The 19,189-nt window shown below is 42.0% G+C and overlaps 1 protein-coding gene across 2 annotated transcripts in view; it reads right to left on the minus strand.

The window, feature by feature from the left end:
* Ccnyl1 (cyclin Y like 1) overlaps nucleotides 1-18,390 on the minus strand; it is a 33,987-nt gene extending 15,597 nt beyond the window's left edge. Inside the window, exons 1-4 of one of the 2 annotated variants that reach the window (XM_038338441.2) lie at nucleotides 18,113-18,390; nucleotides 8,124-8,198; nucleotides 6,707-6,741; nucleotides 1,551-1,651 (exon numbers count right to left, since the gene is read on the minus strand). In XM_038338441.2, coding sequence (XP_038194369.1) covers nucleotides 1,551-1,651; nucleotides 6,707-6,741; nucleotides 8,124-8,198; nucleotides 18,113-18,341 — 440 coding nt within the window. In that variant the 5' untranslated portion in view covers nucleotides 18,342-18,390. The remainder of the gene's footprint in view (nucleotides 1-1,550; nucleotides 1,652-6,706; nucleotides 6,742-8,123; nucleotides 8,199-18,112) is intronic. The other variant, XM_038338442.2, reaches the window with a different exon arrangement.
* Between the last annotated feature and the right edge of the window lie 799 nt (nucleotides 18,391-19,189).

A 19,189-nucleotide genomic window follows, 5' to 3' on the forward strand; every position in this document is an offset into this window, starting at 1 on the left:
CTATAATAAAACACTTTTCAAAATCTTTCCTAAAAGTCAATTTGTTCTAATTTTCTTGGTAAATGTTGATTTCATCATGTAAATGTATCCATTTTTAGAATTTAATTAAAGAAGGCAAATTAAAACTATCCTTCAAAAGTAGCTTCCTAAAAATTAGATTTCATGGGAGGGGCATGAAACCATTTAGTTTGACAGGGTTGCTGTTTGAAAATATGTACTAAATTATATATAGAAACAGCAGAATTATTTGAATTCAAAGTGATCTGAGGACTCTAATGAAACTTCAATCATCTTTTTGCTCACAGACTGAGTTTTTTCCAAATACCAACACTCAGTCTTTACTTAACAGAAGACTGAGAATTGGGGCTTGGTTTTGCTAACACACAATTTAATCTCAACGGCTGTGGTGAGTATAAAAGGAAAGGCACATGATGATGAAGAAGAACTTGCAGCTTTTAAATGAAGAAATTACTGACAATTGGCCAAAACAAATTTAAAATGCTAGTACATTAGAAACAAAATTAAGTTTATAAGTTGATTACTATTTGAGATTAATGGATAAAGTTAGGGGAAAAGGCATTAACACTCCAAACAAGCATTTCCCAAACTACATTAAAAAAAAAATCAAAATTTAACAAACCCAAGAAACATTGCCTAGAAAACGCCACTGCAGTGGGAGAAGGTTCTGCACTTGCGGGGGGGGGGGGGGGGATCACTGTATCAATCTGAACTCATCCTAGGGGAGGGGAGATCACTGTATCAATCTGAACTCATCTTAGGGGAGGGGAGATCACTGTATCAATCTGAACTCATCCTAGGGCAGGGGAGATCACTGTATCAATCTGAACTCATCTCAGGGGAGGGAGATCACTGTATCAATCTGAACGCATCTCAGGAGGGGAGATCACTGTATCAATCTGAACTCATCTCAGGAGGGGAGATCACTGTATCAATCTGAACTCATCTCAGGAGGGGAGATCACTGTATCAATCTAAACTCATCTCAGGAGGGGAGATCACTGTATCAATCTGAACTCATCTCAGGAGGGGAGATCACTGTATCAATCCGAACTCATCTCAGGGGAGGGAGATCACTGCATCAATATGAACTCATCTCAGGGGAGGGAAATCACTGTATCAATCTGAACTCATCTCAGGGGAGGGGAGATCACTGTATCAATCTGAACTCATCTCAGGGTATTCCAAAATACTTCCAACTATAACCTACGTATGAGGCTGCCGTGTCCTGTGGCGCCAGGGAGAGGACAAACTATCCAGAGGGCAGCTTTAAAGCAGTGAGCACTGTGCAGGCCTGTGACTTCCCTGGGATCCTCACTTGCTAACGGGCTCTCCTTCCCACCATGCAGTTTAAGATAAAATGGAAGCTGAAACCTTACATTTAGTCCCTTAAAAGTCAGGATCTAATTGACCCCCATTTCTTGGAACTGGGTGCTTAATAGATAATCAAATGACTGAAATCACCAAAAATGGCTGGGATGCTTTTAGCAGAGGGGTCTGTCGCTCAGTGCTTGGCAGCCTAGTTGTACTCACCATTTTATTGTGGTTCTAAGGTTAGGCTGGCTGACTGTGCTGTCATCTAGAAATATTGTTGAGCATGAGCTATACTTTTTAGTAAGGTGCCCTGGAGATACCTGAAGGGGAAGGGAAATAGAAGAGAATGTCACAGTAAGTTAAACCTATAAAATGTGCTCTTTTTCCTTGGTTAAAAGGTCAAATGATAAAGCATTAATGTATTTTTTACAGTATATGAACTGACTGGGTGTAACAGCATGTGTGGCTCTGCAGGGAAACCACTGGAGGCTTTTAACATCCCCAGATCACGTTTGAGGAATGGGTTGTAGAATGCAGCTCTTGGTATGGTATCTATAAAACCAAACCTGTCAAGTATCTATTATCAATTTCCTTTATAAATGGTACAAAAAGATTTAAGTAAGATTTCAGTGTTTTTTCTTAAACAAAAGGCAGCTTTCTACTTCTATACCATCAATAAAATAAAATAAAATACAATGCCTTCAAGAGCATCATCATACTATAGTAAATACAAGGTGAACACTAAGTATCTTTGTGGCTGAAAGTGTTCTGAAGTCAGAGTTGGTGTACCTGGCTGCTCACCTGCCAACAAGCCAGGGGCCACTCCCTTAAGCGTTAACATTTCCTCACATCTGAAAACAGAAGCTTCATCTCATGTGTAAGCACAGTGCCACCATGGTCCTCAAATGCACACTCAAGTGCTGATTTTTCTTTAGCTATTTAGCACACATCACGACACCTTCCTGTTGCTCTCCTCTGCAGATGCCACTTTCTCCCTCTTTGTTCTTGAACCCCATCTACCTTCTAGCACTTCTCTGCCAACAACCACGCCACAGAATGTTTCTCTTTGGGTACTCCTAAACTGCCTGCAGGGTATCCCCCTCATACAAATCTAAGCTTCTCCAGAGAAGAACTCTCAATGCCCCTACCACCAAATGCTGAGCACACAATCTTAACAGCTTATGGAGTATTTGAAGAATTATTAGTTAAGAAATATAGTGCTGGAGCTGTAAGCTTAAGGTCCTGTGTTCAACTCTAGAACTGAGAAATTAACTATAAATTGGGAGATGAATCTTATCACAGACATAAACTAGTGAAGAACTATCTACAGTGTCACTGGGAAGAAGATGACTCTTTGAGCCCTCTCAACTATCGTTAAAACACTTTAGAAGTATCCATTCATTTGCGAGAATACAGCCATATCAGACAATGGAACAGCCTAAAGTATGTTAAGACCCATATAGTGTCACTGAATGAAGATCAACAGCAACATTCTTTAAAGCAGAATACCAAAAACTTAGCATTCTTAAAAATCAACAAAAACACTAATTCAGATGCGCCTTCCTTTCCTCCTATAATTAATGATTCCTATCATACTATCACTTTGCCCATCTGTACTTTCTCATAAACACATGAAAAACGGGGCAGGCAAAAGACACAGTTGAAAGGACAGAACATGGAAATCTACTAGAAGCTCACCATCAGTAATACCCGCACGGGGATAAACTTCTGTTTCTTTCTAAAAGCACTAGCTCCCTATCAAAATGCCCCAGGTGTTGTTTTTAAAAAGTACTATTTTAAAGACTTTTTTCAAGCTAGAAGTGTTTTTCTTTCTTTTTTTTAAAAAAGATTTAAAAAATTATATATGCAGTGTTCTGCCTGTGGGCCAGAAGAAGGGCACCAGATCTCATTATAAATGTTTGTGAGCCACCATATGAATGCTGGGAATTGAACTCAGGACTTTGGAAGAACAGCCTGTGCTCTGAACCTGAGCCATCTCTCCTGCCCGCCAGAAGTGTTTCAATTATATCTAAAGCTGTGATGTTTCTTAAGCTATTCAGCTACTATGTGCACTTTTTATTACCTGTGTGTTAAAGTGCACACCTTTATAAGCCCAAAAGGTAAATACAACACGAAAAAGGAAACTGATTTTCATTGAAATGCTTTTATTCCAATGGAAGATACCTTTTAGGGTCACTATTATAGGCTGAAGATCTCAAATCAAAATTCCTTGGGACAGAAAATACTGTGTATTGGCTAGTGTTTTTTGTGGACTTGATACAAGCTAGGGTGGTTTGGAAGAGGAAACCTCAGTTGAACAACATCCCCATTAGACTGGCATACTGGCAAACCCGTGGTGCTTTCCTTGACTGATGATGATGAGAAAGGGTCTGGCTCACTGTGGGTGGTGCCACATCTGGGCTGACAGTCCTGTGTGCTCTAAGAAAGCAGGATGAGCAAGCCATGGAGAGCTAGCAAGTAAGTAGCACGTCTCCATAGCTTCCTGCAACACTTCCTGCCCCCCCCCCCCCATTCCTGCCCTGAAGTCCCTCCATGATGATGGGCAAAACAAACCCTTTCCTTCCCAGGTTGCTTTTAGTCATAGTATTTCATCACAGCAAAAGAAACCCCAACTAAGAGAGTGTGTTTTGGAATACTGACACATATGTATGTATATATGTATGTATGCATTCACACACGTTATGTGCACACACAGACAGGCTAAAGGGAACTCTTGTCAGTTTTTGCTCTTCATCTGCTGCTTCATCTCATGAGGTCAGCTGTGGAATTTTCCACAACCTAACAAACATTAGGTTGGCACTCAAAACATTTCAGCTTAGCCAGGCGGTGGTGGCGCATGCCTTTAATCCCAGCACTCGGGAGGCAGAGGCAGGCGGATCTCTGAGTTCGAGGCCAGCCTGGTCTACAAGAGCTAGTTCCAGGACAGGCTCTAGAAACTACAGGGAAACCCTGTCTTGAAAAACCAAAAAAAAAAAAGAAAAAAAAAAGAAAAAAAAAAGAAAAAAAAAGTTTCAGCTTTTAAATAAGGAAGTGCAACTTGAATTAAGGAATAACAGCATATACATGGTAACAATTAATTTTGACAAAAAACTTAGATGGGAATAAAAATAAAGTCAAAATAAAATATAGACCTTCTGGTGATGCTTCATCCCATCTTCCTCCATATACATGGTTTCTAATCATGCTTGTCTTTGGAATACTACAACATTTAATTAGTTTCAGTCTAATCCTAGTCTCTTAGGGGCTCACTTAGCAAATCAGCAATTTACTGGCTAGAAACACCACACACTGCCCCCATCTGGTCAGACTCTGAACTGCAGATAAAGACAGACTCCTCTATGCAACTCAAAAGAGCAGCCACTTCTGCTCCCCGCTGCTGCCCTCTTCAGGGCACACTCCCAGTTCCACTGACCAACACACAGCAGGGGACATAGTACTCCTGTCCAGCTATTCACACTTTTCCTTCTGGGTACTAGACACTGGCAGAAGAAATCTCTGAGCAATGCCTGTAACATCACTGTAAAGGGAGCTTTGTCTTGATGGTGCCTGGAAACTAAGAACTGTAGTTACTACTTTTGCTGGCTTATAACCGCCATAAACTACACTAATAAACCTATCATTATTCAGTCACACCATGTGCATGCTTAGTGCCTGCAGAGGTCAGAAGAGGCCTCAGATCCCCTGAAACTGAAGTTGTGAGCCACCATATTAGTGCTGAAAACCAAACTCTGGTCCTCAGAAAGAGAAGGAAGCACTTTTAACTAGTGAGCCTTCTCTCCAGCCTCTATATATGGATTCTAAATTCATTTAAACATCATGGACTAACCACAAACTTATTTCTTTATGATATTTCATTTAAATTAAATAAATAAAGGAGTTTCTATCAAGATGCAGGAAACAGGACTAACAATTTTTAATACTAAAAGATGAAAATTAAACTGGGTATGGTGGTGTATGCCTATAATCCCAACATCCCAGAGAGGAAGACAGGTCAGGAGTCATAAAATTAAAATATATAAATAAAGGAAAAAACCAGAATCACTATGTTCTTGAGACTATAACAGAAAAGTATCCTGAGGACGGTGGAAATTAGTTTCAACCTAAACTCCATCTATAGGAGAGATTCCCAGGCCGGATCACTATAAATACTATGTGTTTCTTCTCAAGAAAAGGTGTTCCAGTACAGTGTAAGAAGACAAAGGGAAACATAGAATCCAGGACATTGAGGAACCAATACAAGAGAGTAGTTATGTGAGATCCCAGTAACTTAAAAGCCATAGCCAAAAAAAAAAAAAAAATATATCAAGAGTGGGCCTCAGCAAAACCCAGCCTCACTGAAAGAGGATGGCAGAGGCTGTGAAGGTGTGCCCACAGGAGAAAACTAGAACACATGCATTTTAGGAGATGGGAAATATTTTTGATAGGCATGTGACAAATATGACACCATTTGGTGTAAAAAAAGAAGATGCCTATAAGAAACAGACAAGTGAAATGGTCTGGAAATGAACTCCATACACCAAAGGAAGAATGTGAAGCCGGGAGAGCAGTCAGGGCTGCACACCGACGTTAGCTGGGTGAGCTAATGTGGACTAGAAAAAGGAATTCACCGAGAGGGCCTGAAGCATCCAGGTTGAAAACCACGGAAGAGAAAGAACTGAGGTATGGAAGGAGGGAGGCAGCACAATCACAATACTACACGTCCCAGCAGTTAACAATGTGTACAGTCATAGTGAGAACACTGACTTATGATTTAACAAAAACTAAGATACATGTTGAGGAAATGGAAGAGGGAAATAATGGTCCATGGAAAACAATTGTTACCTATTATGATGGGAAATCAACAGATAGTACCAAAAATGGTTTGTCCCTTTAGTTACAGATTAGACCAGGGGCAGAGGAGACGGCGCACAGGTCAGAGCTCTTATCGGCCTGCAGAGGACCCAGGCTCAGCTCCCAGCATTCACAGTGGGCGGCTCACAGCCACCTTTAACTCCATGTACAGGGGATTTGATTCCCTCTTTGGATCTCTGAAGGCATCTCTACCTATAAAGTACACATAAACTCTTGCAGGCACACACACATACACATAAATAATAAGTACATCTTAAAGAAATCAGGATAAAAAAGGAAAAAAAAATCAGGCATGTCTCTGTATGATAACCATGTTATGTAACTATGAGTAAGTAAAATAAAAATGGTATTAAGTCAGACTTCCCTAAGTAAATTTATTATGAGAGAAGATTTTAGAAAATGTACAGAAAGTCTACACTAACAGCACTGCATCCCCACTATATCACTGAAGACATGCTTTTAATTCAAATACTAATTTCTTAAGTTTCCAACTATTTACTTACATGGTTTAAATGGTTGCTCTTCCTCTTTTCACGCACTAAGAATAAAAAAACAATTAACTGATCAATTCTGATACAAATGCCATAGAAAAATAAAAGTAGCTGTTACTTATCTGATGGACTACCAACATGCAAAGTCAGATATAATTCAACTCTACTTTAAAAAAAAATAGTTCTAACAAAATAAATTTGTCAAAATAAACTGCATAACGTATATCGAAAAACTAAATTTTATTTTTAATCTAGTAGATAATGTAGTAGGCACAAAGGAGACTTTTCATATACAAAAGAAAATGACAAACTACATTAGGGCAGGTGAGAGATTCAGCTAATAAAAAAAATCTGTCATACATCTAGCACTAAGCCTACCTTACAGAGCATTTCAAATGAGTGTGCTAAACTAACCGAGCAGGACATCTATGGCACACACATTCCAGAAAGAGCCTTGGCCACACTATTTCCCCACAGTCTCCTCTGTGAACACTGGACTGTACTCTAAGACACATACTCCTTCCCACTAATGGGGGGCAGGTACAGATAGCTTTTATTTTATTTTGGGTTTTTTTTTTTTAGGGTTTTTCTGTGTTGCCCTGGCTGTCCTGCAACTCACAGAGATCTGCCTGTCTCTATCTCCTGAGTGCTGGGACTAGAGGTGTGCACTGCCACCTCTCAGTTAAGATAGCTTTCACATTACTAAGCAGAATCAATAGTTCAAGACAGGCAGACTCGACAGCTATGAGAAGCAGGCTAGAAGCACTGCCACCCCTTCTTACGCCGGGCTGCACACTTGCTCATTCCCAGTATTATCGTAGAGCCCTCACTTCTCATATTCATACTTCCTAACCAGCAGCGGGAGTGCGGCCGACCACACATTACAGAAGATAGTGTGGGAGACTCCACAGCTCAGACTCTCAACCTAACAGCAAACCTAGGGAACATTAGGACAGGTTTGCTCTAAGTTCTGCTGCAACAAGATAAAGAGGTTTTAAATAGCCTGAAATTTTTGAGTCACACAAATCTGGGTGTGACACAGGCTTACAGAGGTGTGGCACTATATGAAATGGGTCAAATGACCATATATAACACATTTGTTTTGGCGTTTCACCTAAAAATCTAACAGAACCCTAAACTGTATCATTTGTCTTTAAAACACTACTGGATTAAGGAAGAGCCTTAATTACAGCTGTAATCCATGCCACTTCTAAATCACGTGTCTGCCCTGGCAACATGGTGGGAGTGTCTACAAAATCCGCAGGTTGTCCCGAAGAGTGATGTTAGAGCACAGCATACCATCACATATCAAATATAAGTACATTAAAAGTTTAAGTCAGTATATAAATTCCAAGAAATATTTCCAATAAGGTATCATACTGAATAGAAATGGTTTTCAGGCTTTCCTCAGTGGGGAAAAGTGTCTTACCATCTGTCTGAGATTTGCTGAGGAAAATTGTGCTTGCCCTGGGGTGGTCAGAAGGATTTGATTCCAAAGCTAAATCTACAGAAGGAAAGAGAAAGACATGATTATTTGTCTCAGAAGAAACGAAGGTGGTTTGGAAAATCGTGATTAACACTTCTAACTTTGAGGAGAAGGGTTTTCAGGCATGAACATGAGAAAATAAAAGCAACAACAAAAATTCTATAGGAAAACTGCAGAATCTCTCCATTCATGTGAAAACTACTATCTATGTCTTAGACTCTTTAAATGTATACCTAAGTAATCTTAAGAAACTTTAATAGAATCACACACACACACACACACACCCTTCCCTCCTACTTATCTAACATATGTGCTGATGTTACTAAATGTTTCCAAGCCAGCCTTAAGTCAACTTACTGTCAAATACAGCTCAATATATCAAATGCGACAACAAAGACATCAGGTTTTTATAAACATTCTTTAACCACTTGACGAATTCTTTTTTTTTTTTTTTTTTTTTGTTTTTCGAGACAGGGTTTCTCTGCAGCTTTAGAGCCTGTCCTGGAACTAGCTCTTGTAGACCAGGCTGGCCTTGAACTCACAGAGATCCGCCTGCCTCTGCCTCCCGAGTGCTGGGATTAAAGGCGTGAGCCACCATCGCCCGGCCCACTTGACGAATTCTAATCTCATCAGACAGAGAACTTGCTTAGTTAGCAGCTTATGTGGAAGCAAGCTGTCATGCAGATGTAGGGCTGCAGAAAAATCCAATGGCCTAACCCACCTGACTTTCATGAACACAAACTGATTTTTAATTTTTGACTTCAATTTCCAAGGCTGCACTCACTTCTTGTTGCAATCTACCTTGGGAGCAAGATGAGATCATCTATTTAACCAAGGCCACAAAACAGGCTTTCTTCCTTCTCTCTCTCTCTCTCTCTCTCTCTCTCTCTCTCTCTCTCTGTGTGTGTGTGTGTTTGCTTTCTGTTTTTCAAGACAGGGTTTTTCTGTTTAGCCCTGGATGCCCCAGGACTCTCTCTGTAGACCAGGCTGTCCTTGAATCCACAGAGAGCTGCCTGCCTCTGCCTCCCAAATGCTGGTACTAAAGGCATACACTACCATTGCCCAACAGAAGACAGACTCTAAACTAACCATAATGAACACTTTGCCATTACATGGGATAAGGAAAGTTGTAATGAGAAAGGAAAAAAACTATGACATTTCTGAGCAAAGCTCATCTCAAGCCACTTAACAGGTCTTGTCAGAAACTCGAACAAGATCAAGGCAGAGAAATGGTACGGCAACACTTCCTGAACCTTGCCAGCCAACATTCTACTCTTGAAAAAGGGGTTTAGTGGTGAATCACAGTGTACCTACTACATCCTTTGCTTTCACAGAATACACACTTAACAGTCAACTCTCCACTGGGCTGGAAAGTTGGCTCAGCAGTTAGCATACTGTTCTTTGGGGGATCCAAGTTCCATTTCTAGCACCCACATGGCGTGGCTCACAACTGCCTATCACTCTCTAGCTCCAGGGGACCCAATGCTCTCTTCCGGCCTCCTTGGGCACATGCAGTTGTTCATACACACCAAAAACAAAATGTAACTCTAAAAGTCCTACTCAACCAGCACTACTGTCTAGCTCAGCATTTCACGAACGAAATGCATACACTTAGAACCCCCTTCCTCCAAGCAACAAGCACAGAGTCCTGCATAAACGTAATTTAGGACTTCCTTGTGGAACAGGAATTTGAATCACCTACGTTATTTTATTTTTAAATTATTTATTTATAGATAATATCTCACTTTGTAGTTTGAGCTGGCTTGAACTCTTGGATCTTTCTGCCTCAGGTTCAAGAGGGCTAAGATTAAAGGCGTGTACTAGCTGAAGAGAATTATTCTAAAGGATGCCCCACACAATTACTTGTAAGGTTTTCTGACATCTTTAAGTATGAAACAAAGTTAGCTATGTGGAAAACAAAGCCATGTGTGCATGAAGTGACAGGCAGAGATCTTCTAAGCTGTTTCTAATCTAAAGCTTGTTTCTAAAGCGACAGAGGACTACTTCCTTCTAAAAATCAAACATATTGCCATTTGAATTAAAATGTAGCTTGCAGATCACACTATTAAAAATAGTTTTTGAGCCGGGCGGTGGTGGCGCACGCCTTTAATCCCAGCACTCGGGAGGCAGAGGCAGGCGGATCTCTGAGTTCGAGGCCAGCCTGGTCTACAAGAGCTAGTTCCAGGACAGGCTCTAGAAACTACAGGGAAACCCTGTCTCGAAAAAAAAAAAAAAACAAAAACAAAAAAAACAAAAATAGTTTTTGAAACAGCTATATCATGTAGCAGCCTCTGTGTCACAATAAAAGTTCTTTATAAAATTTCAGTAGAGGGGGCTGAAGTCATATATAGCTCAGTCAGTACAGTGTTTCCCTGGGTTTGATCCCCAGACCTGGAAAAAAAAGAAAATCTAAGGAATTTCATGAGTACAAGAAAATTAAGTATTAAAATCAAAAAGACTGTTTAAAACATACATGTAAATCGAGTGGCGAGAGAGATGACTCAGCAGTTAAGAGCATTTGTTCTTGTGAAAGACCTTGGTTTGGTTCCCAGCATTCATGTTGGGCGGCTCACAATGGCCTGTAACGACGACGACTTCTGGAGATTTAACACCCTTTTATGGCCTCCTGGGATACACATATGTGTATACACACACAGACATACACTCAGGTACACATATGTGCATACACACACAGACATACACTCAGGTACACATACATTCACATAAAATACATTTTAAAAAAAGCCAAATGATAATGTACAATTTTGAACCTAAAAGCAAAATCTAAGGTTGTGATAAAATCAAGAACACCATGTCTTGGAGGGAAGGTTTTGGAGTGGGCACATGTCCCAGGGATGGCCAGTCTATCATATCTCTCAAGACTTCTCAAAGTCCGAGACAAATGTGCTGTAGGGGCATTAGCTAGTTAGGAGATGTGGTTTTCGGGAGGAAAGCCTTTTCAGCAAATATGAATCAAAATGCATTCTGAGATCACATAATTCACAGGTCAAGCTAAGCTTAGTTTAGCTCCCTCTGAACTCCTTGTGAGTACACACTGATTTTGAGATAGATTTCCACTGATGCATAATTATAAATAACATAGTAAATCAGTATTATGGATCACATTAAAAGTGAGATGGATAAAAGTCTCCTTAGCAACAGAAATCAGCAGAAGCTAAAATAACACTTCATTAAAAACTACCAATAGATATACTCACAATAATTAACTTTCAGCTATGTTTCTTGTGGATTTTTTAAAAAAGTTAAAAACAGTGTAGCTCAGTGCTTAGATACCTGCCCCTGGGTACTGAACCACAAGAAAACAAAACCTCTTATCAGTTCTAAACAACACAAAATCTCTTTTCAGCTCACAACTTGTGTTGTATTAAAGAAAATCATTCCCACCCTCAACGTATTTATTACTGAATAATGTATAATGATACAGCAAGTATTATTCCCATTCTAGCTTAGCCAGTCCAGTATCTGCACACACACATGGATTTAGGAAAATGTGAACATACCAATTACCATGTATCTTCTATGTAAGTTTCTTTAGAAAACTGTAAGCAGAGCTGGTGAGACAGCTCAGATGATAAAGGTGCTCAATGCACAAGGACCAGAGTGCGGAGCCCAGCACCCATGGACAGTCAGCACTAACACTGTATCTGTGGTTCCAGCAACAGAGAGACAGAGACAGGCAGACCCTGGACTGTCTTAAATAGGTGGAGCAGGAATGAGCAAGAGCACCCTTTCCCTGACTGTCACATATGAACACGTAGTACACACACATATATGGACACATCTTTCACAAAGAAACCTCTAAGAATGTTTTCAACTAGGACAAATAAGATAAGGATTATGATTAAAATTATGATTATGATAAAATTATGATTAAGATCCACCATTTTTGAATTATCAATTAAAGTTGCAATTCAGTTTGAAAGCAATGGTAGGTAAACTGCTTTTCCTCCAGACCAAGAATCTATACATTGTATGATCCACCTTAATCACACATCAAAAATACTAAAAAAAAAAAAAAATCACTCAACTTATAATAACTAAATGTAGTGAAGGCTAAAATATTAACATTACATAATCATAATCCATCACAAAATTTCCTTATCAAAATATTAAAGGAGGCAATGAGCAAGACATTGGCAGATAGAAATAGCACATTTCAGGTGTGGGGAAAGTTGATTCCAACATAGCAATTTCAATATATGACAATAAATAGAGCATGTCAGCAGTTCCTGGGTACTCGTCTAAAGACTTAGCCTACTTTCTGATATGCTCCACATCCATCAACATGCATGTTCTGTACTAGTTCTGTGGTTCTGAACACAAACATCACAAAATCCACAACTGCACTGTCAGATGAATCTATCAGTCTACACTTGACATCACCCTCAGCGGAGGGTCCTCAATCTAGAGGTCACTGCTGCCCAGCTTTCCTAGCCTCCAGTGAGCCAGTCCATTTCTGTGCCTGCCCCTCCACCAGCTCTCAGTATTTCCCTGTCATAAATCTCAATGTGTTTTAATGGCTGTGATCATTCATATATTGAAACTTTTTTCCTTAGTCTATTTCTTGAGAGGATTTTATTAACTTAAACTTTGAAGATCATTTCTAGGTTACACAATTACTACCTTCACTTCATTGTATGTTCCTCAACATTATTGTTAGAACATCAAAGCTCAGTAGCCTCAAAAGAAGACAGAAGACAGGTGACACCCTAAGAAGCCCATTTAAGTCCTACTCTCTTAAGTTCTAGGCTGATGTTATACAATTGCAATTTACATTCCTGACTGAACATTTCTTAGCTGTTAAAACCTTAGAATACTCTATTTATATTTCCTAGAAGCTGTCTTCTCATCTGTAAACCAGCTACGATTCCTGTACTAATTCAAAACCCTGAGAGGATAAAATGAAGTGTACAGGACATACGCAATACATTACAAAGTTTTCATACCCACAGAAGCAAACAAGTAAATGTTGCCATTTCGTTGGAAAATCTATATAAAAGTAATTCTTAGGCAAATATGTATGTGCTTTGGCCAACACTAGATAATAGGGTATACATAATTACACAAGATCAAGAATTCCAGTGTTTTTTATAACTGAATATATATTTTCCTTGCTGTTCTCCATACATCACTCCCAACCCCCTTCATGAAATCTACCCTGAAGATGGCTCTAAACAGATCCTTATTTATTTTATGGTTCCATAGGTCCGTACTTACTTTTATAGAGAAAACTGCATAACCATGTAGTTATGCCAGTTTATCTTACCTGTCTCTGACTGCATATGAGTTGCTGCCTATCATCTTAATGAAAATAATACAGCAAGAACTTTGAAATATGTTGTCTCACATGACAGTATACACATCGTTAGCATAAATTCCTTAAAGCAGGGTTTCTAGGTTAAATAAACTAGCAATGTTGTTAGATTTTTGCCAAATTCCCCTTCATGGAGTCAAATCATTCTTCGTTTAAAACAGCAATATATGAATATAACCTTCCTTATAACCTCACCAACATTTGTCAAGTTTTTGGGTTTCCTCACCCCTCAAAGGAGGACCTGCAGTTTCCATTCCCATTCTCTCATGTGTGGAGTGTAAGGATCACCTGTGTTTCTTCTGTCACTTGTCAGTTCATCTTTGTTACTTTTTTATTTACTTCATTGCCTTTAGTCAGCCTAGTTTATTCCTTAGGCAATAATGCTTTTTTTTTTGTTCAAGTCACCACTGGTTTTTCTGAAATTACTGCCCAGACTCCCAGGTGGTCTCTTGCATACACCATAGTGCATTCACACAAAGCCACTAAACTGGTCTTTTTCACAAAGAACTTGTTTCCCTGTGTGTAATTCTCCAGTGGTTTCCCAATACAACCCAAGTTCACATTGTTGTCAAGGCCTAACCCACCACCTTTCTTCAGGCATCCCTTTTTCCATACCGTGCCCCTTCCTTCCTGTCATTTACAGACACCAAGCTTGGTCCCATATAAAAAGCTCTCAAGGGACCTGTCTACAGGAAAGTCTCCCCTCACCCTCTATTGTTTCCTTTCCCTTTTAGGAAAGTTCACACATTACTTAGAGACAAGTCATCTTTCCTCACCTCAGTGTAAAGCTCTCCCTTTCCCAATCCCTGCTCTCTATCATTTTCTTCCTACCAGCTCATTACATTCTTGATGACTCACTATTGTCTACTCCCACTGTCTCTGGAACAGAAGGTCAGAGTTAGGAGGGACTTCCTTTTCTACCACTGCCTCTATCTGGAGCACTGCCTAGCCATTCAAGGTGCGCAATAAACACGTTTCAGGGTACTCAAACCAGTCGGGCACCTTTCAGTTTTCTCCTGTTTCTAGACTTCTTGGTTTGTCATCTGAGATCAGCATTACGGACAGACCTCTCAGAGCAGCAGCTATTCAGAAATAAAGACATGAGATAGTTTACTAAGAATCATAAATCTAATCAGAGAGTTAAATGACTAGTAAAAAAATCAGTGTTACCATCAAATTGCCAGGCATAAGAACTAAATGCCTTTAACACCAATGACACATCATAAGGCACTAAATTGTAAGACTAAATATACCATCTGAATTCTATCCAGAGGTAGAACACACCACTCATCAAAATCTGTTTTTATCTTATGAGAGTAGGCATAATTTCACTACGAAAGATGTCTAACCATATGAGACGGGTGTATCTGGTACTGCAGCTATTAAGCACGCCATAGGGCACTCTGCACTGTCTTCCTGGAGCATGCTCTGGGGATGAAGCATTGTTCCAGGGATAGGAAGCACCACACACAATCTCATTTTTATAAAGGGAAATGTTTTATTTACAGGCATATGAAAGGTTCAAGAAGATGCAACACCAAAATATTAATAAAAATGGCTTTTCTGTGTTTTCTATAGCTCTTACCAACATATTAAAAAAATGGTTAACAGTTACTAGAAAGGGGAAAAAAGGTTCAGAGGTTCTCCCACATCATATTTGCCAGTTCTTTCCAAGGGACAGGGTGACTTGAGAGAGCACTTTTCTATCTTTTTTTTTTTTGGTTTGTCAAGACAGGGTTACTCTAGCTTTGAAGCCTGTCCTGGAACTCACTCTGTAGAACAGGTTGGCCTCGAACTCACAGAGATCCACTTGCCTCTGCCTCCCGAGTGCTGGGATTAAAGACGTGCGCCACCACCGCCCGGCTGAGAGAGCACTTTTTAAAAATGTTTTCTTTATTATTTATTATACGTACAGTGTTCTGTCTGCATGTACACCTGCAGGCCAGAAGAGGGCATTACAGATGGTTGTGAGCCACCAAATGGTTGTGGGAACTGAACTCAGGACCTCTGAGCCATCTCTCCAGCCTGAGCACTTTTGACCAGTGCACTAAGCATAGTTCCTAAAGTCAGTACATGAAAGCTGCATGAAAGGCTGAGAAAAAAGAAGCCCCAGTACCTTATTTTGTGTTACTGATGTTACCATCAGTTATCAGACACGACATTAGAGCCAATGGATCAGGAAATACTAATGTGCGTACTTTGGAAGTTTTAGAAGTGACTTTGAATGCTCTAAAATGTTTCAAAAGAGAATAAAGCAGATCATTTATTCATGATTTTATCTAAGAAATCAAAACAATTCAATTCTTCTCTATAAATAAAAGCTACTTTTTAAGCTATTTCTCAGTTTCCAAGGAAACTGGCATAAAATTTTCTGAAATATAGAAATTAAAAGCAAACTTTCAATGTGTTTATATATATTTGATATTTTCAGTCAAATGCAGCACTAAGGATCAAGCCAAGGGGTCTGTACTTGTTGGGCGAGTACATATCATACCATAAAGTAGTCCTCCAAACCTAAAAGTGTTTAGAAGAAACACTGGAATTTTAATGGAAATATTAATAAACTCAAATTCTATGCTCACATTTTTTTTCAAAATTTCTGACTTAGCCTTCCCTACCATATAGGTCTATGCTCACATACCTCTCACCAGTCATTCTTAATGTCAGCATCCTCAGCTTCAACCAATGGTTACCAGAACATCCCATTTACATAACCAGTGAATCCAGGCCACATCCTTACCTCTCCCTTTACTCATTCTCACTGAAAAGAACACTTATGAGATCTCAGCAAACGCTGCCTTTCCATCAGCTACTTGTATTGTAACTAAGACAGGGAAGGACTAAGAACCCAGCTCTCCTATACAGATTAAAATAGAGTATCCATTCTCAAGAGTGCAACCCAGCACACCCGCCCACCTCCACACTAGTACTGAGAACAGTGCCTCGCAGAAGCAGCTTCAGTCATATCTTAACTCTGCGTCCTCACCAGCAGTGCTGAGAGTGCAGACAGACTTCCTTTGTATTGCGAAGGGACAAATGAGCATACATGAAATTGTGTGGTAATCCCTCAAGAATTATAAAAAGGTCCTATTTGGATTCTCACCCAACACTACCCACATTCTAACTGGTTTGTAAACCCAGAGGCTTCCCTTAAAACAGAACAGTTTTCATAAACACACACACACAGAGGCATGCAAGCTGCACACTGTTTAAAGATACAATTATTTTTGCATTCTTTTATAATATTTAAATATTACAAAAAGTTACAAAAGTGTATCGATCATGGGCCTTAAGTTTAACATGAAGACACCAACGACCAAGCTAAAGTTTAAAGAAGGTTATAAGAGATTCCTCTAAAGAAAGGAAATCATTTGTAGCATTTAAGTGAAACAAACAGGCCAGCCTGGCTTAAACACTTGATGATACTTTGTCTTAAAGTCTGTAGCCTTCAAGAACCATCTTGTTATCCCGTATTACTTCTCTCTAGACTCACAGGTTTTTAATTATAAAGCTCCAAGCACTTCCGCTTCTCCCTCCTACCCATCCAGCCCACCCTCCAGCGGTTCAGGATGCTGAATTTGTCTTTTACTTCAACATGCTCAGCGCTGAATAAAATTCTCCAGGCAAGAAGGTAGGGAGGGAAAGGAGCCATGGGAATAAACAGTACAAGCACCTAAGTGCTTCACCCTCACTCCCAAACCTTTACATTACTAATTTAAGGCTAAATTTTAGCTTTTGACTCCTTTGAAACGTCTGACCAACAATCTCTCCCACCCCTCTTCCTTTGGAAGAGGTAAAGTAAATGAAACTTTTAAAGTGGCGATGTATTTGTCGAAATGAGAACTTTAAAGTGAGCAGAAGTCCGAGGGTAAACTTGAGCTTGTTGTGGGGGGTGGGGGGCGGGAGGAACGGACGGGACTTAAACGTAGCCCTGGAAGAAAACATTGGCATCTTTCACAAAAGCCCCATTCCCAATCTCCTTTCTTTCTGTGCTCCAATTAAAACAACCTATATTGAAGATACTTTTAAAATCTTATTAATATCAAACACATTTCTGTGGCAACCTCTACTTCAACGTAAGTAAGAAATCCTCAAATAGGCTGAGTCTGGACTGCTTTAATATCAGTTACCTAACTGGTTCCAGGGAAGAGGAACCATTAGGTTCTTACCTTAGGTACCATGTAGCTAAATAAGGACAGGGAGATAGGATGGTTACGCCGAGGTCAGGGTCCTTGGAGTTTTATTAAGAAAAGGGGCACTTACATACAGACACATGAAGTCTTGATAATGTCCCGCTGGACAGTGCCCAGCATTACAAAGAGGAAGTGGAGGGGGCTGCAGGGTCTCAGGTCGGGATGAGAACAAGAACTGGGCGTAGGGGTGGGAGCGAAACTGGCCAGCCGCGGCCCCAGGAAGAATAAGGGGTGGAGACGCGAGCCGCACACAGCCTTCATCCTCGGTGCCCAGGCCCGCGCCAGCCTACTCCGGGCAGTGAGGAACCCGAGGCGGCGGCCGCCTCCCACCTCCCTGCGGGACCCCGGGAGAAGGTGGAGGCCAGAGGTGCGCCGCGGCCGGGACGCGCACGCTGCCCCCTCACCTTCGGGCATCTCTCGGTCGCTGATGTGCTGCAGGTGGTGCCCCTCGCCGGCTCCGAAATCCAACTCGGAGGGCTCCACGGCCGCAGCGGGCGTCGGCGCTACCGCCACCGCGTCCCCGGCCGCCGCCTCGTAGGTCTCGGACTCGTAGTCGGGCTCCGCCGGCCCCGCACGCCGGCCCAGCTTGGGGCTGGCATTGGGGGACACGCAACAGGTCAGCGTGTTCCCCATGGGGCGCGTCCGCTCCGCTCGGCCGCTGCCTGCGCCTCCGCTCGCCCCGGACTCCGCTCCCGCCCCCTCCCCCAACAATGGCGCGGTCGGCGCCGGCAGCCCCGGGCTGAGCGGGGCTGCGCCCGCCCGCACTCGCCGCCGCGCCCGCCGCGCGCCCGCCCGCCCCGCCGCCCGGCCCGGGGCAGGGCTCCGGCCTCGGCCGCACCCCCGCCGGCTCGCCGCCGCCGCCTCCCCACAGCGGACTAGTCTGCGAGGGCGGCGACCAGCCCGGCTTATTTAAAAGGGGTGGGGACCCGACAAGCGCTGGGAGACGCAGCCACTGCGGGCCGAGAGCGCGGCCGGAGCTCCTCCTCCTTCCGTCGCCGCCTCCAGACTGAAGGCCGCTAGCCGGCTCCTGCCAACCGGAACGCGCCCCGCGGTCACCTGGTGACGGGCAGCCAATCAGACCCCGACTTCCCTCCACGCGCCCGCCTACGGCCCAGGCACGTGACTCGTAAAGCCCCGCCCCGGCCCTCAAGCCGCGCCGCGCGGACTCGGGTTTGCATTCCTCGTGGGCAGCTTGGAGCCGGGGTCCTGGGCCTGAGCCGCGGCGGTTCGCGCTTGGTAGAGAGCTGGTTCTGTCAGCAGCGGGGCTTCTCCATGTCTGACAGCTTTCCCTTGCTTACCCAAGTAAGTTGCACCGGACTTGGCCGGTTGTATACAGCTAAATGCTCCCGTCTTCCCAGTGTTACGTTTTCGCTTGCAGCTTAACCATAGCAACTCCGGGGCTCTGGTCTCACTCTCAATAAAGAGTTGTGACTGTGCCTTGCACGAGGCCCGAGGACACGTCACCCTTTAACTTCCTCGTA

This window comes from Arvicola amphibius, chromosome 8 (genome assembly GCF_903992535.2).
Source record: "Arvicola amphibius chromosome 8, mArvAmp1.2, whole genome shotgun sequence".
Lineage (NCBI taxonomy): Eukaryota > Metazoa > Chordata > Mammalia > Rodentia > Cricetidae > Arvicola > Arvicola amphibius.